Source organism: Scyliorhinus canicula, chromosome 1, assembly GCF_902713615.1.
Source record: "Scyliorhinus canicula chromosome 1, sScyCan1.1, whole genome shotgun sequence".
In the NCBI taxonomy this organism is placed as follows: Eukaryota; Metazoa; Chordata; class Chondrichthyes; order Carcharhiniformes; family Scyliorhinidae; genus Scyliorhinus; species Scyliorhinus canicula.
Genome location: NC_052146.1, coordinates 280,258,697 through 280,283,394, shown reverse-complemented (window position 1 = coordinate 280,283,394; position 24,698 = coordinate 280,258,697). Strand labels below are relative to the sequence as shown.

The window sequence follows — 24,698 nt, the reverse complement described above, 5'->3', positions numbered from 1 at the left end:
ATTTTGATCTGGAAACCACATTCACTGATGTTGTGTTCTGGAAAAAAAACACAAACAACCGTACGACAAACCAACTAAAGTTCTGGGACCTTCTGGATGAACTGAAGAACCTGTCGGTGATCGAAGGTGAGGCTGGCAAAGGTAAAACAACTCTCCTGAAGAGGATCGCATCCCTTTGGGCTTCAGGAAAACATCCCTCACTCAATCGTTTTAAATTGGTTTTCTTTGTTAGCCTCAGGAGTATGCAGAAGGGACTGTATGAAAGCATCTGCGAACAGTTACTTAGGGAACCATACAGCCTGGATAGTCCAACGTTCATGAAAATAATAGAGGTCCTGGAGCGCAATGTGCTCTTTTGTTTGGATGGTTTTGATGAATTTAAGCCCCAGGATTACCCTGAGACCGCCAGGCTCTTCACAAAGAATGCCCAGTACAAGCACACAGTGGTTTTAACAACACGCACTGAGACCCTGAGCCAGGTTCGAAGCTACGCCGATCTCCTCGTGAAAATCGGAGACCTAAGTTACAATAGTGCTAAAATGCTGATTGAAAATGTACTCGAGGAATCCTTGGCCAAGAGTTTGTTCACCCAACTTGAGCAATCGGGCACAATGAAAGAGATGATGAAGACTCCACTTTTTGTAGTGATCGCGTGTGCCATTCAAATGGGAGACGATGACTTTGTCCCAAGGACACAGACGGCGTTGTTCCACACCTTGCACAAGCTAATGATTAATAAAAATTACTACAAAACCAGAGACTTGCCAGAAGAATATATCAGTGAGAGCATAAGACACTGTGGCGACCTGGCTTTGGATGGAATCTTTAAGTCCAAGTTTGATTTTAATATAGAAGACTTGTCATCCCAGAAAGAGGAAAGGTTGCTATTGGCTGCAGGCCTCTTGAATAAATATGCTGCCCAAAGACTTAAGCCAGTTTACAGATTCTTTCACAAATCCTTTCAGGAGTACACTGCAGGCCGGAGATTGCATGAACTGGTGACATCGAGCTCAGCGACTGAGGTTTCCAAAGGACAGATGTACCTACAGAAAATAAGTACTATCTCGGATATCACCTTCAAATACCAGAACCTACTTTTGTACACATGTGGATCATCTAAAGGGGCCGCGGCTGAGGTAATCAAGCACATTGTTGGTGTTAAAGATCATGGAACATTTTTGCAGTTTCTAGACGAGAACGGGGAGAGTGTGGAAGTAGAAACCCAGATTCAAAGTTCAGAGGAAGTGGAGAAACTTCGACTCCTAAACATGAACACTCTTGTTGAACGTGGGCTGACCTTTGTCTATGAAAGCCGTTCTCAATCTGCTCTAGCTCCAGACTTTGAGACTTTTCTTCAGGGAAAAACACTCCACATCAATTCCCACTATATACCAGATTATCTCTTTTACTTCTTCGAACATTTGCCCACCTGTTTAAGATCTTTAGGCCTTATTAAGTTGAAGTTTTCTGGAAACCCCTTTTCTTCAAATGGAAATGAAGTAAAAAAACCTGAGAGTGAGAATCAACTGCAGCCAGTAACTCTAATACCGGAGCCTGCCATTAAACTCTTCTATGAAACACCTTGGAATCAGACCTTTAACACTTTGCAAATCACTTTGAGAGATTTTCCGGACTTGAAGCCAAGGGAGATCAAGTGCATTGGGAAAATCTGTTGCTCTGCTTTATCTTTAATACTACATATAAGCAAGAGTGCAGGCATCACAGGAAAACTCCATAAAATTCTGAATACCTGTGCTCGGAATGTTCAGGTTCTGGTTATTGAATCCACACCATTGACTGAGGAAGATGAACAACAGATAGTAAAGATGTCCCAGTTAAAGACATTGCAGTTGAATGATCTCCAAACAGAACAAACAGAGGGTAAGCCAACAACCTTGCTCTTGTCTTCTTCCCCTCCTGAAGATACTAACGTAAACCTGGGTATATAGTTCCATGGGTGCTGGCAGCTCTGCTGTCTTGGCAAATTACTATTTTTAATGTGTGAACTTATTTCAGTAGAGCATTTGACTATGGCGCATCCTTCCCGATAACCATTAATGAACACTTTCTGGTAGAGGTCTGATAGCAGTGAGGACTAAGTGTCGGATACCGTCAGCAACAGGAATCTGCAATGGCATTTTTCCCGTTAATAACTGCAGGAAATATAAAAGCAGCTATTATGCAAATTGCCATCCACAAAGTTATTTTCTAGATAAAGTAACTGACAATAGGCTGGCATGGTAGCACAGTGGGTAGCACTGTTGCTTCACAGCTCCAGGGTCCCAGGTTCAATTCCCGGCTTGGGTCACTGTCTGTACGGAGTCTGCACGTTCTCCCTGTGTCTGCGTGGGTTTCCTCCGAGTGCTCCGGTTTCCTCCCATAAGTCCCGAAAGACATGCTGTTGGGTAATTTGGACGTTACGAATTCTCCCTTTGTGTATCCAAACAGGCGCCTTAGTGTGGCGACTAGGGGCTTTTCACAGTAACTTCATTGCAGTGTTAATGTAAGCCTACTTGTGACAATAAAGATTGTTATTATCATTATTATTAACATAAGTATCATTAAGTGACTGAAAGGGGTAGCGATAATTGATGAACGTATATAATTTTGATCTTAATCTTATGATTTTTGATATTAAATCTGAACTGTTACTGCTTCAAAGTGATTTGAGTGTAATACAGGAATCAGATTAAGTAGCACCGGAATACAGAATATTGGAAATATTCCTGACTCTTTCTTCCTACTCTCTGTTTCAGGGGGATTCATTGACGGGATGCATTGTTTGAAAAACATTGAAAAACTGGTGCTGGAAAATGTGAAAATGAATGACGCTGGTGTTAAAAAAATAGGTATTGCCAGATGTGCTTAGTCAAAATTGTTGTGAGTTATTCAACAGATTATCTTGCACTTATCCTGTCCATTATTTTTAGGAGCTTGTTGCTCAAACCAAAATTTTATTGGACACAAAAGCAATGGGTCACTACATAATTAGTCAACTATGGCCAGTTTTGCATGCAATCGACTTTACAGCAACTGATAGCTAATACTGCACCATTTAGCATTTCAAAGGATGGCATTTTGGGTCACTGTTTATCTCTGAAACAGTCAGCATTCATGTACATAGCCAATTTCAGACTGTTTCAGAATGAGACATTGAATAACGAATGGTGATGTTCGTCACTATATTAATTATTGACTGGGTTCACAGTTGATACCATGAGAACATGTTAAATCTGTGTTGGTTCCACTCAGTAAAACAGGAATATTTGATTGTCAAATAATATCTGCAATTCCTTCCTGCGGAGAACTCTTTGGTGATTTATCAGATGGTTCCGAGTGAAGTAACTGCACATTGTTTTCAGTGGAATAGTTGCGACCACGTCTGGTCTCTCTTATGATACAAATAGCAAATTGCAAAGTTGTTTTCTGGATATCAGAATGCAGCAGTCAACCCATACTGTAGCTCAGCTACTCTGCCTCTACTGTGATCTCTGCCAGTCGACATTCAGTGTTAGAGCAGAAATGTTAAAACATTACACTTCAAAAGCCATTCGCCCAATCAATATGCAGATTGAAGTCACCCATAATAACTGTTGTATCCTTGCTGTATGTACCTCTCATTTCCTGTTTGATGTCATCCCCAACCTCTCAACTACTGCTTGATGGTCTGTACACAACTCCCACTAACGTTTTCTGCCCTTTGGTGTTCTGCAGCTCCACCTATACAGATTACACATCGTCCAGACTAATGACCTACCTTACTATTGAGTTAATCTCCTCTTTAACCAGCATCGCTACCCCACCTCCCTTTCCTTTCCTTCTATCTTTCCTGAATATTAAATCCCCCTGGATGATGAGTTCCCATCCTTGGTCACCTGGAGCCAGGTCTCCTGATTCCCAACATATCCGTTAATGATTATCAGTGCAGTTAATTTATCAACCTTATTACAAGTGCTCCTTGCATTGTGACACAGAGCCTTCAAGCTGTTTGTTTTTACATTTATTGCCCGTTTAGAATTATGATACATGTGGCTCTTTTTTATTTTTGTCGTTGGTTTCTCGAGCTTCCATTTTTCCCTTTATTGCCCTTTGTTTCTGTCCCCACTTTATTTCCCTCTGACTTCCTGTATCAGTTCCCTCCCCCTGCCATATTAGTTCAAACCTTTCCCAACAGCAATAGCAAAAACACCCCCTAGGACATTGGTTCTGGTCCTGCCCAGGTGCAGACCGTCCGGTTTGCACCTAACACTGAATGTGCTATCCATGATTTCCTCAGCATCGCGGATGCCCCAAAGTGAATCCACCTGCAACTCCAGAGCCGTCAAGCGGTCTGAGAGGAGCTACAATCAGATACACTTCCTGCACGTGAAGGAGTCAGGGACACCGGAAGGGTCCCTGAATTCCTACATTGAACAGGAGGAGCATGACATGGGTCTGGGATCTCCTGCCATGACTTAACCTTTAAATTAACTTTACAACAACGCCAAGAGAGAATAACAGAAAAAAAAACAGAAAACAAAATTAAAAACCAGTCAGCAGCCAATCACTTACCTGCTGGCTGTGATGTCATGGTGACTGAGTTAACTTCTCCCAGAATCCTCTCCGGCCGCCTCTGCTGGAGGCTGCAACTGGCAGTGATATTCCAAAAGCAAGAAATATTTTTTTTAAATTTCCTGACAATCCCCAGAAACAATCTCCTGCTGCTCGAAAAACTGCTCCTGTGTTTTGGCCAGCTGCTGTTACAGTCGGCTTTTGAGTGGGAGATTCAGGTGGGAGAAATACAGGAATTTAAATCTCCCAAACTGCATAATGCCGCAGGTTGATTTGTCATTGGCCTCGGCTCCTCCCTGCATTACTTGCATGCCTTGTGAAAATTAAGTTTTTAAGTTAGACAGAGGTGCTGAATGAATGTACCTTATTCTCATTGAGTTTTGACTGATAATGCCAGTAAAAAATAAATTTGAAAAATTAGTGGCAGCGTTGATTATTTTCTTATATGCACTGTAGCTGAACTCATTTTTTAATTTTCTTTTTTTTTAAACAAGCTGTTAGCCTGAAGAATTTCTGCAATCTCTCCGTGTTCCACCTATCTCGGCTGACAGGTCTTGGCAATGGAATTGAAGAACTTGTCAATGAATTAAGCAGTGGTACCTGCAGCCTACAAGAAATTAAACTGGCCAGCTGCTGTCTCACAGCAAGGGCCGTCACAACACTTGGTACATCGTTTTTTAAAATTATTTGATGGGATGTGGGTGTTGCTGGCAAGGCCAGCATGTGTTGTTCATGTCTGCTTGCCCGTTAAATGAATGATTTGCTTGCTCATTTCAGAGGGCAGTTCAGAGTCAACCACATTACTGTGGGTCTGGAGTCACATCCAGACCAGATCAAGGAAGGATGGCCTATTTCCTTCCCTTTGGGACAGTTCTGAACAGGATGGGGTTTTACAACAATCAATTATAGTATTATAATCACTGTTATTGAGTCTAGTTTTTAATTCTAGATTTATTAATAATTGATTTTAACTTCCGTCAGCGATCATGGTGGGATTTGAATCCATATCGCCAGGGCATTAACCTGGATCGCTGGATTTCCAGTGACATTACCACTCCACCGCCATTTCCCCTTTTCCTGTGCTCCTTATTCTGTTTCTGTTAATATTTCATTATTCACATTCAAGCCTTAAGTTCTAAAGGCACCTACAAGGAAGACTGGTTTGGAGGAGTTACTGTGATTTTCACTTCCGTATTCCCTCTTTGTTTCTTCCTCCCGTCCTTGAATTTGCAACTCCTGCCGGATCACTGACCGGGCCTTGTCCATTCTTCACATGTTAACTTGGCAATTCAAGGGAAAACGTCCCAGGATTTATGCTGGCATAATTCCAATAGACGATGCAGTGAAATTGGGCAGAGAACTGCTCAGCCAACTTCCAGTCATATAAATTGTTTTTCTTATGAAGACGATGTCCTGTTTCAATTATTGCATTGTCTCTCTTAATTCACAGCACAGAATCTCCACAATTTACAAAAGCTTAAAGTTCTTGACCTCTCAGGAAATAACTTAAGAGAGGAAGCAATCAATGCAGTCAGTCAACTTGGTAAGCAAGACAAGTAATTTATCACATTTTCAATTGGCTGATCTCCTGTGACATTGCTCACAGATTAGTCTGTGGTTGGAGGGTGTTTGATGAATTCAGATGGAGCTATGTTTAATATGGCCTTTGATTCTTTAAAGCCCATACTCAGCTTCTGCATATGGGGAAGTGGATGAAAAGGGTTAATCCTGAGGTCAGTTGGAAGCTTATTATAGAATTACAGTATCATAAAACAGCACAGCACTGAAGGAGGCCAATCCGATCATTCATTTTCAAACCTGTATTGGCTGTTTTGAATGCACAAGAACACAAGAAATAGAAAGAGGAGTAGACCACATAGTCTGTCGAGCCTTCTCCACCATTCAGTACAATCATGACTGATCTTGGACTTCACCTCCTGCCTGCACTCAATATCTCTTAATTCCCTGAGAGACCAAAAGTCCCTATTAAGTGATGAGGTGATCAAGAACCCTCCATGGTAGAGAATTCCAAAGATTCACAACCCGCTAAGTGAATTGTATTTTCCTGATCTCAGTCCTGAATGATCAGTCCCTTGCCCTGAGACTGCGCTCCCCATGTTTTTGATTTCCAAACCAGTGCAAAGAACCTCTTAACATCTACCCTATGAAGCCCCTCAGAATCTTGTATGTTTCAATGAGATCAGCTCTCATTCTTCTCCAGAGAATATTAAACCAATTTACTCAGCTTGTCAGCATAGGACAATTCTCTTATCCCAGGGACCAGTCTAATGAACCTTTACTGTACTGCCTCCTTTCTTAAATGCTGAGACCAGAACTGCGCACAGTATTCCAGATGTTGCCTCAGCAAAACCCTGCACAATTATAGCAACACCCCTGTATTCTTGTACTCCAACTCCCTTGCAATAAAGGTCAACATGCCATTTGCCTTCCTAATTGCTTGCTGCACCTGCTTGCTAACTTTCTGTGTTCCTTGGACAAGCACACTCTTTGAACATTAACGTTTACAAATTTCACACCTCTTAAACAAGTATTCTGCTTTTCTTATGGCCAAAGTGAATAGCTTTATACTTCCCCACAATATACTCCATTTGTCATCTTTTTGGCCACTCATTTAACCTGTCTGTATAGGTTTTTGCAGCCTCTCTGTGTCCTCGCCACAATTTACCTTTTCACCTGGCTTTGTCAGCAAACTTAAATATATTTCTCTCTGTCTCGTCAGCTGAGTCATTAATATAGATTGTAAAGAGCTGAGGCCCTAGCACTGATCGTTGTGGATGCCAGCATTCCCTGCCTGCCACCTTGAAAAAGCCCTGTTTATGCCCACACTCTGCTTCCTATCCATTAACCATTCCTCTATCCAAGCTATTACTCCCAAACCCATGAGCCTTTTATCTTGTCAATTATATTAACCTTTTGTGTGGCACATTATCAAAAGTCTTTTGGAAATCCAGGTATACAACATCTACTGGTTCACCTTTACCTACCTACTAGTTACATCCCCAAAAAACTCTAATAAATTTGTCAAACAGGATTTCCCTTTAGTAAAAGCATGTTGCCTTGTTCTAATCATACCATGTTTTTCATAGAATCATAGAACGCCTACAATGCAGAAGGAGGCCATTTGGCCCATTGCGTCTTCACCGATCCGCTGAAAGAGAACCCTACACAGATCCCCACCCTATCCCTGCAACCCCATAATCCCAGCTAACCAATTGGTCACTAAGGTGTAATTTAACATGGCCAATCCATGTTCTAAGTGCAGTGCTACGACTTCCTTAATAATAGATTTCAACATCTTCCCAACAACTGATATCAGGCTGATTGGTCTGTAGCTCACTGTTTTCTCTCTCCCTTCTTTCCAAAGAAGCTGTGTAGTGTTTGCCAATTTCCAATCCAGTAGGATCATTCTTGATTCTCAGGATTATTGGATACTCTAGGACATCCACCATCTCTGCAGATATTTCTTTTAGAACCCGAGGCTGTAGGTTGCCAGGCCCTGGGGATTCCCTTATTTTCCTCACTCTTCTTTGCCCCTAGCATACCATTGATTTCTGGTGTGCAACTTCTATCTTCTAGTGTGCAGACTAACACAAAAATATTTATTCAGTGCCTCTGACATTTCCTTATTTCCCATGATCATTTTCCTGTCTCTGCTTCTAAGGGACCATTGTTTACTTTAGCTACTGTCTTCCTTTTTACATACTTCCAGAAGCGGTTGTAATTGTCTTTTATATTTCTGGCTAGTTTACGCTCATATTCAATTTTTTTCCCTTTTTATCAACTTTTTGGTGGCCCTTTGCTGGTTTCAGGAAAGCAATCCAATTAGTCCCGCTTCCCATTCTTGCGCAATATCATGGCTGAGTGAAATTTCTGTGTATTAACAGCTGCCAGTGAATCTTTGGCTCCTGTCTTTGGAAGGAAGCCATGTCAGAAAAGCAAGTAGGAACTCAGTAAATGTTTTCCTTCCTATCTCTCTCTTCTTTGTAATACGTTTGAGATTTCACAGTGTGAGGTGTGATGCCTGAAACATGGTCGACGCATTTAAAGCTTTTCTACACAGGATGCTTGTATTTGACAGCAGGTTTGTAACAACATCTTGGCTTTATTTTTCTTCCAACAGTTGATCAACTAACAGTTGTCTCAGGTTTAAAGGTGCTGATGTTGCCTTTTGGGCACAATGTCAACAGTTGCCTAGGAACACTGGCAATCCAACTGAGAAGCCTAACAAATGTGACAAAGTTAGGATTGCAGAAATGGAGTCTGAACGACCTCGACCTTAACTCACTGGGTAAGTTAAATGTACAGGGCCCAAGTTCCCATGACTGGCCTTTGTGGTCTAAAGTGCCGTGTGCCGTGAACCAGTATCAAAAGGTGTACCAGTATCAAAAGGTAACGGTTGAAATAATTGGCATAGCTATTGTTAATCAAAGTAAGTGGAAATAAGTTAATTAACACACGTGCCTAACTATATGCTAATTTATTAATAATTGGAACATGTTTCGGTGTGGATATGAATAAGAAAGGAAAGGCTTGCATTTATATAGTGCGGTTCATGATCACCGGACATCCCAAAGCATTTTACAGTAAATTAAGTACTTTTGAAGTCCAATCATGGTTGGATTGTAGGATACATGGCAGTCTATTTGTTTTCAGCAATCTACTACAAACAGGAACGTCATAATGATCAGATCAATGTTTTGGCAATGTAAATTGAGTGATAAATATTGGACCGGCTATCTGGGATAACTCCCCTGCTCTTTAATTATTCAATATTTTAAGAGTCTGTGAGTTACATTTATTAACATTGTGAGATTCCTCATCAAAAGGGTGATAGTTTGAGTGGAGGATCAGTAAGAAACAATGGACCCTTGTTCAAGGTGTTGCAATGAGTTGGGAAAGTTGGTGAGTGGTATTCCCCACAAATCAGTGTTGTAAACTTTACTGGCTTGAGGTTTTCAGAAGCGCCTGCCATCCTAAGAGCGGGCAGGGAGTGTAGCCCTGCTGACTCCAACAGGCTCATTCTGACTTTTCACGCTCTCCTCAGCATTGATTGGCAGCAGGCAAGACTTCCATCCTCACTTTGAAGGGATTCCTGCCTTGGAGATTGGCCGCCAGCTCGCCAGCCTATCCAGGCACAGCACTGAAGTGCCCAGAAGAGGTACTGAAGTGCCGCGCCTGAGACTATGTGTGGGGGGCCAGTGCCAATGTGAGTGACTTGAGAACCGGGGAGGGTAGAGTAGGGTATGGGGTGCTCTGGGAGGTTGTGAGGTGGGGCGACCTTGGTTTTTGTGGGATAGACCGCGGGTGGGGCAGGAGGAATGAGGGGAAGTCACGAGTTCACGGGTCCTGAGGGGAGGGTGCCCCTAGTCAGAAGGGGTCTTCCACTGAAGGCCTTACCCCTTCCCACTCGAGATTGAGGATGAGAACTTTCTCTATTTCCCACCCTCTATCATCGGGTGCCCGACAGCTTGAAAATTGAGGCTGGGCAGGAAAAAGCCCTTAAGTGGCCATTAATTGATTGATTGATTTGATTTATTGTCACATGTACCGAGATACAGTGAAAAGTATTGTTCTGCCTACAGTCCATATAGATTATTCCATACATGGAAAAAACTCATAGGACACACATATAAATACACAATGTAAATACATGGCAGAGATCGTGTTAGTGTTAGAATTACATTTTCAAAGGTTAGTACGGTTATAAGAGATGTAGGAAGAGGATCTGTGGGAGACAGCTCGTAGAGAGTCACCATGCTCCAGCACTGTCTTGGAGAGATTAAGGGCCTTAATAGGGACAAGTCGGGCTTCCCGTTTGAAGTCCTTCCTACCTCACTGTAAAATTGCATTCGGTCCAGGGCAGGCGGGATTCCAAAAGGAATCCTGTCCATGCAATTTCACACCCCCGCCACCCACACCCCTGCCTGAGCCTAAAATTCAGGCCCCTGTTTTGACAACATTGACAATTTGGATTCTGTAACAATGAAACAATTTTGTTACATTTTCAGTTGATACCAAACTAGGAGAAGCAGCTGAATTTGAGGAGCTAAATTGGAAACGTTGAAATCAGTTTTTGTCTAAACACTCTCCCGTGAAGAACCTCGGAATGCTTTCCCACATGAACAATTTGCGGCTATATGGCACATAGTGAAATGTCATCACACAGAATTTGGTGCCAATAGAGGGAGACAGTGGCCTGGTGGTAATGTCACTTGACGAGTGATCCAGGCAGCTGGTGGAACTTAAATTCAATTAATTGAAAAGAAAATTGGAATGAAAAGCTGGTCTCAGTCGTGCTCACTGTAGCTGTTACAGCCACCTGGCTCACCTTTAGGGGAGGAAATCTGCCCTCCTTACCTGGTCTGGCCGACATGTGACTCCAGACCCACAGCAATATGGTGAACTATAAACTGCCCTCTGAATTGGTCTAGCAAGTCACTCAGTTCAAGGGTAATTAGGAATGGGCAACAACAGCCCCATATCACATGAAAGAATCATAGATCTCACAGAATCATAGGATTTTACAGTACAGAAGGAGACCATTCAGACCATCGAGTCCGCACCGGCCCCAAACCTCCACCCCATCCCTGTAACCCAGTAACCCAAGCCAACATTTTTGGACACGAAGGGCAATTTAGCATGGTCAGTCCACCTAACCTGCACATCTTTAGACTGTGGGAGGGAACCGGAGTACCCGGAAGAAACCCACGCAGACACGGGGAGAACGTGGAGACTCCGCACAGACAGTGACCCAAGCCGGGAATCGAAAACTGGGAACCCTGGAGCTGTGAAGCAACAGTACTAACCACTGTGCTACTGTGCCACCTGAAGAAAGAGAGCTAAACGATATAATAGATATGAGGACACATAACCAAAAGCTCGGTCTAAGATGTAGGCTGTAAGGAATGTCTTAAAGGAGAAGAGAATTAAGAAAATGGAAAGGTCCAGGGATAGAATTTCAGAGCTGAGGGCTTTTGCAGTTCAATGTTCGGCCACCAATGGTGCCGTGATTAAAATGAGGGATCCGCAGGAGGCTGGAACTCGAAGCCTAGAGATCCCAGGGGGTTGGAGGGCTGGAAGGAAGCTGTACAGAGAGGGGAGGGATGAGCCGGTGGAAGGATTTGAAAATGAGGAAGAGAATTTTAAAACTGAGGCATTGTTGAACCAGGAACAAGTTTAAGTTTGTTTTTATTTTGTTGTCAGCCAGACGGGCAAACTTGTAATTTTACTTACTGCTTGTTGAATTTCTTCCCCTTCAGCATCCTTGGTGACCAGTGGCCATCTGGAAAAACTTCAGTGTTTGGACCTGGCAGACAATTCTGTGACCACCGACGGTTGGATAGCATTTTTTGGAGCCCTCAGACAGATTGAAACAGGCGGCCTTTGCAAATTGACGTCATTAGATTTTAGCAGCCAGCTGGAATTACATCCTGAAGCATTCATGGTGAAAGAATTTGTTCAGTGGATAGTAAAGCTCCATTTCATCCACGAAGTTGTGCTCGTCAATTGGATGTTTGATGAAAATGACCTGAATATGATTAAGAATGCAAAAGCATCTCAGAAAAGGGAATTTCAGTTAAGGCTTTCAGAAACATACAAACAGACAAATGATCAGCTGGTGGATTTGAAGCATCTATCAGTTTAGTTCCATTTTAAAAGTATTTTATTGTAAAAAAAAAAGCCACCATGTTTCACACACTGAAATGATTGTTTTTATTACAATTTAGGAACATTAAGGGGTCTTACTGGACCTTAGGAACGTAGGAAAGAATATAGGAACAGCAGGAGTCCATTCAACACCGTGTGTGTGTCCCGATATTCAATCACACCACATCTGGGGCGGGATTCTCCCCTACCCGGCGGGGCGGGGGGTCCCGGCGTAGCGGAGTGGCGCCAACCTCTCCGGCGTCGGGCCTCCCCAAAGGTCCGCACCTTTAGGGGCCAAGCCCTCACATTGAGGGGCTAGGCCCGCGCCGGAGTGGTTGGCGCCACGCCGACTGGCGCCAAAACCGGCAACAACGGCCTTTGACACCCGCTGACCGGTGTCGGCGCTGGCCGAAAGGCCTTCGCCGGTTTGCGCATGCGCCGGTGCGTCAGCTGCTGCTGACGCCACCACCGGCGCATGCGCGGTAGGGGGGTTCTCTTCCGCCTCTGCCCTGGTGAAGGGCGTGGCGGCGGCGGAAGAAAAAGAGTGCCCCCACGGCACTGGCCTGCCCGCCGATCGGTGGGCCCCACTCACGGGCCTGGCCGGTCCCGGGAGATTCTCCGACCCTGCGGGGTGTCGGAGAATTTCGCCCCTGATCTCCATTCGCCTTTTACTTCTCTAACCGTCAATGCTCATTCCCAACAACAATCCACCAGTCCCCCTTCTGTAACTTTCAATTGGCTTAACATCAACAGCTGTTTTCCAAGATAAATGGCAGAATCTTAAAGCCCTCCCAGCGGCAGGATTTTCCAGTCCTCCCAAAGTCAATGGGTTTTGAACGGCTCACTGCATTTTACAGCCCCTTCCCCACCACGACTGGCCCATAAAACACCTTCCAAAGTTCCTGATTACCATCACCCTGTGTGCAACCAGGTGCTATCTGCTACCGAGCTCTAATTTTAAAGTCATGCCCCTTGTTTTGGATACCCTCCCCGTTAAAGGAAATGGAATGGTTTCTATCTACCTTCTCAACTCTTTTAAACACCTTAACATTCTAAATTCAGAGGAATGCACACAGAATTTATGTAACCTCTTCACATAATGTAACCATGCACACACAGGCTATGAATGTTAGCAATGTGTCAGTCCCACACCGGGCACATGATAGGCCTTGGTTATCTCTAGCCCAGGGGTGGGCAAACTTTTCCGTGCAAGGGCCACATTCAGAAATTCACAATTTTAAAGGGCCGCATAGTATATTAAGTAAAATAATTACTTCACCCGGTTATGATTCTGGGCGCCTCATATAGAACATAGAACAGTACAGCACAGAACAGGCCCTTCGGCCCTCGACGTTGTGCCGAGCAATGATCACCCTACTCAAGTCAACGTATCCACCCTATACCAGTAAGTAACCCAACAGCCCCCCCATTAACCTTAAAAAAAAAAAATTTTTAATTTTTTAAAAATTAAAAAAAAATTTTTAAAAAAAATTTTTTTTTTTTAATGACTTGGTGGGCCGCATAAAGACCTTTGGCGGGCCGCATGCGGCCCGCGGGCCGTAGTTTGCCCACCCCTGCTCTAGCCTTATGTATATCTGTAAAACGGACCTCCCTGCTGTAATAGCAACAACGTACAGAACAGAAGGAACCCTCCCATTTAGAGAGATCTCAAAATGGCAAACGAAAACCTGGAAACCATTTTTTAAGAGATTCTCTTCCCTCCTATTAGGAATTGTCCAAGAACTAATAGTGTAGAGAGAGATAAGAAGATCTTTTCAATGAATCCGATCTACAGCACTCTGATCTGAAGACGAATGACTGGAGCCATTGGACACCGGGGATTGAAAAGAATCACCTCTGCCCTTGAGCCATCTGCCAGGTGAAACAAATGGTGAAATGTGAACAGCTAAGAACTGACGGCCAGTGACTGTGCACTCCAGGCAAGCCAAATCCACGATCAGCAACGTGCATTTGTAAGTGGAGCCTCGGGTACAAAAGAGCTCGAAGCACCTGGTGCAGTTTTACAGCTCAAAATGAGTTTTGCACAAAGAATGTACTTTTATTAAGTATTTATTCCACCACCTGTAAATAACCTGATTTTAATTAACTAATTATGACTTTGAAAACAAAACTGAACAATTTATTACTGTGTGTTGATTATGTTCCTTATCATTTCTTTATATTTAAAAACTTTTAAGATCACCCTGCTAGTGTCTTTAATTCAGTAGAACAAGGACAATGCCAAACTCAAAGTAGAGTTCAGTGGGGATGCCTTTTTAAAATTCATTATTATGGGATGTGGGCTTCGCTGGCGTGGCCAGCAGTTATTGCCCATGCCCTTGAGAAGGTGGTGGTGAGCTGCCTTCTTGAATCAACCCAACGAGAGTGAAGGAACGCCAAAATATTTTCAAGTCTGGGTCTGCTGCCCTTGTCCTTCTAGATGGTAGAGGTCATGGTTTGGAAGGTGCAGCATAAAGAGCCTTGGTGAGTCCCCGCAATGCATCTTGTAAATGGTACATGCTGCTGCTGTGCGTTTGGTTGTGGAGGGAGTGAATATTTGTGGAAGAGGTGCCAATCAAACGGGCTGCTTTTCCATGCGTGGTGTCGAGCTTCTTGAATGTTGTTGCAGCTGCACCCATTGTAGCCACCTAAGATGGACACTGGGCTAACAAAATGGAGAACTGCTAAGACTGCAGGGAGAAAGCAGTTTTAGCCAAGACAAGCAGTCTGCAAAGACTGATTAGCATTCTGCACGTAGCAAAACTAGTTTATGGCCAGGTGGAAGATCTCAACCAAAGGTGTTAATAGCAAAACGCTTTGCATATTAATGAGGCAATCCAGATCTGGACACACACAATAGCAACATTTGGTTGTGAATGGATACTTTGAGTGGACGCCCAGACAAAACGGCACCAGAAGTATCCATCACAAAAGACCCTAGAGACCGCCCCACCCATCGAGAAAAGACCCTCAGATTGGGGGATTTGTGAGACATCGATTGGGAATTCATCCAATCGACGCATGGCAGGTAAACCCCGCCCCGAAAAGGCACGGACATTGCGGGCCACTATAAAGATAGACCCCGCACATGGTCCTGTCTGCTCTGCTCTACTCTGCTCCGGCTCCGCTGTTGACTCCGTTGCTGTTGTATCCTGACTCCGACTCCAGCCTCCAGATCCTGTCTTCTATCACCAGCCGTTGAGCACCAGCCATCGTTCAGTAAGTCCCAAAACGACGCTCGCTACGTGAACTTATACAGTACTTGACTAATAACGAACAGAAGGTGCAGCCCAGAAAGGAACAAAGGCCTTGTCCCCTGACCTTGCTGGTTCCCACTTAGATAAGTATTTAGTCGTTTAATAGTAGAAATAGGTATTAGTCTTTAGCGTGTGCATGCGTATTTATTATATTTGTATAATAAATATTGATCGTTGGAACTTACTAATCGGTGTATAGTTTTATTACTTTGAACCTGACCTTGAGATACTTGTGAGGTGTTTATATACGACACCTGGCGACTCCGAGCTGAAATTACACATACAGAGCCTAGCAGTGTTAAGCACACGGCCTTTAAACGGAGGCGTGTTAATACACTCCAATAAACGCGTATTACACTCAAGTAAAACGTGCAACACCATCCAGGCACGTGGGGAATAATCCATCAGACTCCTGACTTGTGCCTTGTAGACGGTGGACAGGATTTGGGGAAACAGGAGGAGAGTTATTTGCCACAGGATTCCTAGCCTCTGATCGGCTCTTGTAGCCACAGTATTTATATGGCTAATGTAGTTCAGTTTTTCGTCAATGGTAACCCCCCCAGGATGCTGATAGTGGGGGATTCGGTGATGGTAATGCCACTGAATGTCATGGAGCGATAGTTTGATTCTCTATTATTGGAGATGGTTATTGCCTGGCACTTATGTTGCAAAAGATTCATTGCCACACACAATGTTTTTGCCTGAATGACTGCCTGTGGTAGCGAATTCCACAGACTCATCTCTGTCCTAAATGGACAACCCAGTATCTTCAGACTATGACCCCTGGTTCTGAACACCCCGCCATCGGGAGTCTCCTTTTTGCACTAACCCTCTCTAGTCCTTTTGGAATTTTATAGGTTTCTATGAGATCCCCCCTCATTCTTCTGAACACCACCGATTACAATCCTAACCAACTCAATCTCTCCTCATAGGTCCGTTCCGCCATCCCAGGAATCAGTCTTGGAACTCCCTCTATAGCAAGAACATTCTTCCTCAGTTAAGGAGACCAAAGCTGCTCACAATATTCCAGGTGTGGCCTCACCAAGGCCCTGTATAAGTGCAGCAAGACATCCCTGCTCCTGTACTCGAACCCCCTCGCAATGAAGTCCAAAGTACCATTTTCCTTCTTTACTGCCTGCTGTACTTGCATGCTTACCTTCGGTGGCTAGTATATGAGGACACCCAGTGCACATTCCACTCTATTAATTCAGATCATAGTCTGCCTTCCTGTTTTTGCTACCAAAGTGGATAACCTTGCATTTATCCAAATTATACTGTACCCCCATTCATTTGCCCACTGGCTCAACTTGTCCAAATCACGCTGAAGGATCTCTGTACCCTCCTCACAGCTCACCCTCCCATCCAACTTGGTGTCATCTGCAGATATGGTGATATTACATTTTATTCCCTCATCAAAACCATTAATATATATTATGAATAGCTGGGGTCCCAACACAAATCCCTGTGGTACCCCACTAGTCACCGCCTGCCAATTTGAAAAATACCTGTTAATTCAAACTCTTTGTTTCCTATCTACCAACCAGTTTTCTATCCATCTCAATACAGTACCCCTAATCCAATGCACTTTAATTTTACATGCTAATCTAAGAGGGACTTTGTCAAGAGTCTTCTGAAAGTCCAAATAAACGACATCCACTTGATCCCCCTCAATAAACTCTACTAGTTATATCTTCAAAGAATTCTAATAGATTTGTCAAGCATGATTTCCCCTTCATAAATCCATGCTGACTCTGTTCGATCCTGCCACTATTTTCTAAGTGCTCTGCTGTACAATCATTTTTTAAATAAATCTAGAGTACCCAATTCTTTTTTTTCCAATAAAGGGGCAATTTAGCATGGCCAATCCACCGAGCCTACACAGCTTTGGGTTGTGGGGGTGAAACCCACGCAGACATGGGGAGAATGTGCAAACTCCACGTGGACAGTGACCCAGGGCCGGGATTCAAACCCGGGTCACAGCGCCGCAGGCAGCAATGCTAACCACTGCGCCATGTGCCGCCCTTCTGCTGTACAATCTTTGATAATGGATCATACATTTTTTCCTTACTAATGATATCAGGCTTACTGGTTTAAAATACCGTTTTCTTTCTACCTCTTTTTTTAAATAGTGGAGTTACATTAGCTACCCTCCAGTCTGCATGAACTGTTCCAGAGTCTATAGAATCCTGGAAGATGACCACCAATGCATCCACTATTTTTAGATCTACTTCCTTAAGTAATCTGAGGTGTAGATCATCAGGCCCTGGAATGTATCAACCTTCAGTCCCCTTAATTTCCTCAACACCATTTCTCCACCAATATCGATCTCCTTCAGTTCCTTCCTGTCACTCCTTTAATGTTTGCCATTGCCAATCCACAGTCATCCATTGAAATAATGTTTCCCAATCGCTCATAGCCAACTCACACCCTGCATTCCCCAATATTTCTGTTATTTTATTTGTGAAAACAGAACCAAAGTATGTATTTAGTTGCTCAGTCATTTCTTTGTCTCCCATTATAAATCTCCGTTTATGCGCTGAGGGTTCAAATCCCGGCCCTGGGTCAATGTCTGTGTGGAGTTTGCACATTGTCCCCATGTCTACGTGGGTTTCACCCCCACAACCCAAAGATATGCAGGGTAGGTGGATTGGCCACGCTAAATTGCCCCTTGTTTGGAGAAAAAATAATTGGGTACTCTAAATTTATTTTTAAAAACTTTAAAAAATAAATCCCCATTTATGACTGGAAGGGACCTACATTTGTCTTCACAAATTTTCTCGTCACATACCTATAAAAATTGTTACTGCCAGTTTTTCTGTTCCCTGCAAGCTTATTCTGGTACTCTATTTTCCCTTTCTTAATCAATACCTTGGGCCCTCTTTGTTAAATTCTAAACTACTCCCAATCCTCAGATTTGTTGTTTTTCTTGGCCAATGTGTATGTTACGTCCTTGGATCGAATACTATCTTTGATTTCCCTTGTAAGCTATGGATTGGCCACCTTTCCTGTTTTACTTTTCTGCCAGACAGGAAGAAACATCAAACTCCTTTAATGTTTGCCATTGCCAATCCACAGTCATCCATTGAAATAATGTTTCCCAATCGCTCATAGCCAACTCACACCTCTTATCATTTTAATTTTCTTTATCGAGATTCAGGACCCTAGTCTCAGATTCAAATACTTCACTATCCATCGTGATGAAAAATTCTATCATATTATGATCGCTCATCCCCAAGGGGACAACTAGATTGTCAATGATTCCATTCTCATTACACAGAACATGGTCTAGGATGGCTTGTTCTCCAGTTGGTTCCTCAACACATTAGTCCAGAAAACCATCCTTATACTTTCCAGGAGTTCCTCATCTATGGTAATGTGACTAATTTGATTGCTCAATCCAAATGCAAATTAAAATACCCATAATTACTGAAGTTCCTTTATTGCATGCATCTCTAATTTCCTGTTTCATTCCATTCCCAACATCACCACTACAGTTTGGGGGTCTATATACAACACCCACAAATGTGTTATTTCTCAGCTCGACCCATGGACAGGTTTCACATTGTCAGAGCTAATATCCTTCCTCACTATTGCATTAATTTCCTCCTTAACCAGCACTGCAACTCCACCACCTTTTCCTTTCTGTTTGTCCTTCCTAAATGCTGAATACCCCTGGACGTTCAGTTTCCATCCTGTTATATCTTCGGAATGTGAAGTTTTATTCAATTTACCGGTTGTTCTTGAAACATTGTTGAAACTCAGTAGAAATTCAAGTTAAAAACTTGTCAGGTGCAAATAAGAATTGTTTTATTTGAAGTTCATTGGTTACAACTTGAATTTCATTTAAAAGGTAGTTTGTAGACGATTTGATTTTCTTCAAAGAATCACAGGAATTATCTTCTGAGACAATAGCCTGAACACAACTTTAAAAGTCAAAGGCTGAAGTCAAAGTATGAAAATGAAATAGGAATACAGAACTCTTTTCTAATTCTCTTCCTTTCTTTCTCTGTCTCTTTCTGTCTTTCTGTCTTTCTGTCTTTCTTTCTGTCTAAAATGGTGGCCAAATCATCCATGGATATACTATTTCATATCTGTCTTAAGCGATCCGATCACACCCCAATATAATCCTAATTGGTTTAAGCTATATTCAAAACACATTTGATTTGATAACAAGCCGTCCATCCTCACGATGCAACGCCACTTCCAATTGTTGCTTATCTGCAACAATTAAGACGTTATGTCATCTCATCATACTATAATTTCAAAAATATAATTGAAACTATCTTAACACAGTCTAAAATGTTTCGGCTTGCATACGTTATGGAATGTGGTTCAGGCTGTTATCACAAGTGGCCTGAAATCAGAACAATGGAGCCTTTAATGATTCCACCTTACAGCCCATGGGATTTAGCCCCTGTCCTTGAAAGAATGTGATGTTTTTATCAGTGGTTCTGTGTTTCCCAAACTCATGTCTGAGTTTGGAAATTGTATGTTTCTTTCATTTTAAAACTGGGATTTAATATTTATGCTTTAAACAGCCTTTTTACCTATATTAAGTGTATTTAAAATACCTGACTTCTACACATCCCTTGTCACCTTGCAGCAATGTCTCCATAATCTCAATTATATCATACCCGGTTACATCTATTTGCAATTAGTTCATCTGCTTTATTGCGAATGCTCCACACATTAAGGCACAAAGACTTTAAGCTTGTTTTTTTAACAATACTTGTCCCGCTCCCAATATCTTTCACTGTAGCTTTGTTTGAAACTGGCCCTTGATTTCTGTGCCTATCACTTTTCTTATTCCACTTTATGTCTTTTGCTTTAGTTCTTGTTTCCTCCAACTCTGACTCCTTTTATAGGTTCCCATCCCTCTGCCTTTTTAATTTAAACTCTCCTCAGCCACTCTAGCAAACACTCCCCCTGGGACATCAGTCCCCAGACTATTACCCTGGGTCTCTGGATCACCAGTCCAATGACAATATCACGACGTCACTGCCTCCCCTACACACGCTAGTCATCATGGACAAAGAAAAGGCTGACAAATTCAAGCAGTTCCCGCCTCCAGGTCTGAAGAAAGGAGATGAAAGCTCAGGATGCTCAGATTTGATTGAAAATAAGCAGGATAAATTTGACCTGGCGACTTCAGTGGGTGTAATTGGTGTCAACAGGCCATATCATATGGACCATGGTCAGTTTTATGAGCAGGGTCAGATTTTCCATTCAAATGCTTTTAAAAATCAGTGTGAGAGACGGAGGAAACTTAAATGTTTAATGTAATTTCAATCACAGAATTTGACGGAGGCCTTTCAGTGTCTGCACTGGCTCTCCAAATGAGAAATTCACTGAGTGCCATTCTCCCCGTTCCCCAGCACATTTCTTCCTTTCCATTGTACAGTCTAATTCCCTCTTGAATGCCTCAATTGAACAGGCTTGCACCACACTCTCAGGCAGTGCATTCCAGATCTTAACCACTCACTGCATGAAAACATTTTTTCTCCGATCACACTTGCTTCTTTTACCAATTATTTTGAGACTGTACCCTCTCAATCTCAATCCTTTTAAGAATAGGAGCAGTTTCTCCCTATCCTTTCCAGGCCACACATAATTTTGAATACTTGTCTCAAGTCTCCTCTCAGCTGTTTCCCCTTATAAGGGAAACAGTCCTAACATAGAGTCATAGGGCTGGGTTCTCCGCTGTTGGGATGTGTTGCTCCGGCAGGCCGGGGATTTCCCGATGCCGTGAGCTGCCCACAATGGGGAACCACATTGGCCGAGTGGTGAGATGGAGAATCCCGGGGGCGCTCCGCATCAGAAATCTGGTGCGGTGGGACGAAGAATCACGTCCATAGAGTCATAGAGGTTTGTAGCATGATAACAGGCCCTTTGGCCCAACTTGTCCATGCCGCCCAGTTTGTACCACTAAGCTAGTCCCAATTGCCCGCATTTGGTCCATATCCCTCTATACCCAGCTTTTCCATATAACTGTCTCAATGCTTTTTAAAAGACAAAATTGTACCCGTCTCTACGACTGTCTCTGGCAACTCCTTCCAGACACTCACCACCCTCTGTGTGAAAAGATTGCCCCTCTGAACCCTCTTGTATCCCTCCCTTCTCACCTTAAACCAATGGCCTCTATTTTTAGACTGCCTACCTTGGGAAAAGATGTTGACTATCGACCTTAACTATCCTCCTCATTATTTCATAGACCTCAATAGGATCATCCCTAGGCCTCCAACGCTCCAGGGGAAACAAATCCCAGTCTATCCAGCCTCACCATATAACTCAAACCATCAAGTCCCGGTAGCATCCTAGTAAATCTTTTCTGCACTCTTTCTAATTTAATAATATCCATTCTATAATAGGGTGACCAGAACTGTACACGGTATTCCAAGTATAGCCTTACTAATGTCGTGCACAACTTCAGCAAGACGTCCCAAGTCCTGTCTTCAATGTTCTGACCAATGCATGTTGAATGTCTTCTTCACCATCCTGTCCACCTGTGACGCCACTTTCAAGGAGCTATGAACCTGTATTCCTAGATCTCTTTGTTCTGTAACTCTCCCCAACACCCTACCATTAACTGAGTAGGTCCTGCCCTGATTTGATCTACCAAAATGCATCACCTCACATATCTAAATTAAACTCCATCTGCCATTTATCGGCCCATTGCAAAAATTAATCTAGATCCTGTTGCAATCACAGATAACCTTCTCCACTGTCCACTATACCACTAATCTTGGTGTCATCTGCAAACTTACTAACCATTTCTCCTAAATTCTCATCCAAGTCATTAATATAAATAACAAATAGCAGTGGACCCAGCACTGATCCCTGAGCCACACCGCTGGTCACAGGCTTTCAGTTTGCAAATCAACCCTCTACAACCACTCTTTTTCTTTTGTTGTCAAGCCAATTTTGTATCCAATTGGTTACCTCACCCTGTATCCCGTGAGATTTAATCTTTTGCAACAACCTACCATGCGGCACCTTGTCAAAGGTCTTGTTAAAGTCCATGTAGACAATGCCGACTGCACTGCCCTCATCGACCTTCTTGGTTACCCCTTCAAAAAAACTCAATCAAATTTGTAAGATATGATTTTCCACTCACAAAGCCATGCTGACTGTCCCTAATCAGTCCTTACCTCTCTAAATGCCTGTCGATCATGTCTCTCAGAATATCTTCCAACAACTTATCCATCACAGATGTTAGGCTCACCAGTCTGTAGTTCCCATGCTTTTCCCTGCAGTCCTTCTTAAACAAAGGCACAACATTTGCTGGCCTCCAATCCACAGGCAGCTAACTTGTGGCTGTCGTCGATTCAAATTTCTCTGCTAAAGGTCCTGCAGTTTTCTCCCTAGCCTCCTACAATATCCTGGGATACATTTCATCAGGTCCTGGGGATTTATATACCTTGATGCATTTTAAGACTTCCAGCACCTCCTTCTCTGTAATATGTACACTCCTCAAGACATCACTATTTATTTCCCCAAGTTCCCTAACATATGTGCCTTTCTCAACAGTAAATACCAATGATATATTCATTTAGGATCTCACCTATTGTCATGTGAGTGTCCCTTTAAGAAATGTGTGTTTTATCAAATGGCTGCAGTGATGTCACTGCGTGGGTGGAGCTGGAATGTGATTCTTTTTACTTTTGTTTTGAGCTGGAAACTCTTTTCGGCTTTGTGTTTTAGTTTCGTTTTCAGTTGGACAGCTGCATTCAAACCAAGCAGATGTACACTGGTTTCTCTCTCTATGTTAAACAAGGTGTTTAGATCACTTGATAATTTAAAAGTGATAACTGTTCTCTGTAGAGAATTCAAACCTATTGTCTTGGTTAAAAAGTGTTTTGGCTTATGGATGTTGTTAGGAAAGTTACTAAGGGTTACCAATAGAGTGCTGTATCTTTTTGGGGGGTTATCAGTGTTGGTAGTTGGTAAGATGTTTACTGTGTGTTTATAAAATGTTAACTGGATTCATAGAATAAACATTGTTTTGTTTTTAAAATACTTCAGATCTCTGTTGCATTACACCTGTAAAGTGGGCCCTTGTGCTCCCCATAACCAAAATCTATTAAATGTTGTGGGTCAGGTGAACTCCATGATATACTTTGGTGTTCTCTAAATCCTGGCCCATGACACTATCTCTTGTGGATCCGCACATAGATAGTGTTGTAGATGCTTAAGAGGCCCTACTCTCTCATTCTTTTGTCCCTTATGTATTTGTAGAAGCTCTTTGGATTCTCCTTTGCCTTATCTGTCAAAGCAATCTCATGTCCCATTTTTGCCCTCCTGATTTCTCTATTAACTCTACTGTGACAACTTCTATACTTTTCAAGGGGTCCACATGATCGCAGCTGCCTATACATGTCATTTGCCTCCTTTTTGACCAGGGCCGCAATATCCTGAGTCACCCTACATTTCCTTCTTCTACCAGCCTTGCCCTTCACTCTAAAAGGAATGTACTTACCCTAAACACTGGCTAACACTTTTGAAAGCCTCCCACTTACCAGCTATCCATTTGCCTGCCAACAGACTCTCCCACTCAACTTAGAAAGTTCCTGTCTAATACCGTCAAAATTGGTCTTGCCACAATCCATCATGATAACTGCAATTTCTCATTCCTGGAACCTTTCTCATGAATCTTTCCTGCACTCTGTCTATAGCCTTCACGTCCTTCCTTAAGTCTGGCACCAGAACTGTATACAGTACGCTGAGGTGTAACTAGTGTCCTGCACAGGTTCAGCATCACATCCTTGCCCTTGTACTCTATGCCGCTATTAATACAGCCCTGGATTCCGTAAACGTTATTGAATGTTCTCTCAAATTTGTCCTGCAACCTTTGTTGACCAGTGCACAAGTACACACTGCTCCCGCTGCTCCTGTACCCCTTTTTATTCTCTATTGTTTCTCCACATTCTTTCATCGCTTCACATTTCTCCCGACTGAACTTGATCTGCTCCCTGCCCGCCCATGACACCGACTTATCGACGCCCCATTTGAAGTTCTGCAGTTCTAATTCTTGGGCGACTCCTGGTGAAGTAATGAACTGGTGAAGTGAAGACTCTGAAAGCGCCCATGAGCCTGCTCAACCATTAAAGCACTAACTTCCATCCCCCCCCCCCCCCCCCCATCATCTTTGTGTCACAAACTTTGTCGCAGTAAATGTTCTTACCGCTTTGAAACGGTCAATTTCACAGAACGTTGACACATTCT

General features: G+C 43.0%; 1 protein-coding gene across 1 annotated transcript in view; it reads left to right on the top strand.

The window, feature by feature from the left end:
- LOC119974788 (NLR family CARD domain-containing protein 4-like) overlaps window positions 1–12,252 on the top strand; it is a 44,524-nt gene extending 32,272 nt beyond the window's left edge. Inside the window, 6 exon segments of the mRNA XM_038814044.1 lie at window positions 1–1,881; window positions 2,757–2,849; window positions 5,046–5,216; window positions 6,002–6,094; window positions 8,693–8,860; window positions 11,832–12,252. Of these exon segments, the coding sequence (XP_038669972.1) occupies window positions 1–1,881; window positions 2,757–2,849; window positions 5,046–5,216; window positions 6,002–6,094; window positions 8,693–8,860; window positions 11,832–12,217 (2,792 nt within the window). The 3' untranslated portion in view covers window positions 12,218–12,252.
- Window positions 12,253–24,698: the final 12,446 nt, after the last annotated feature.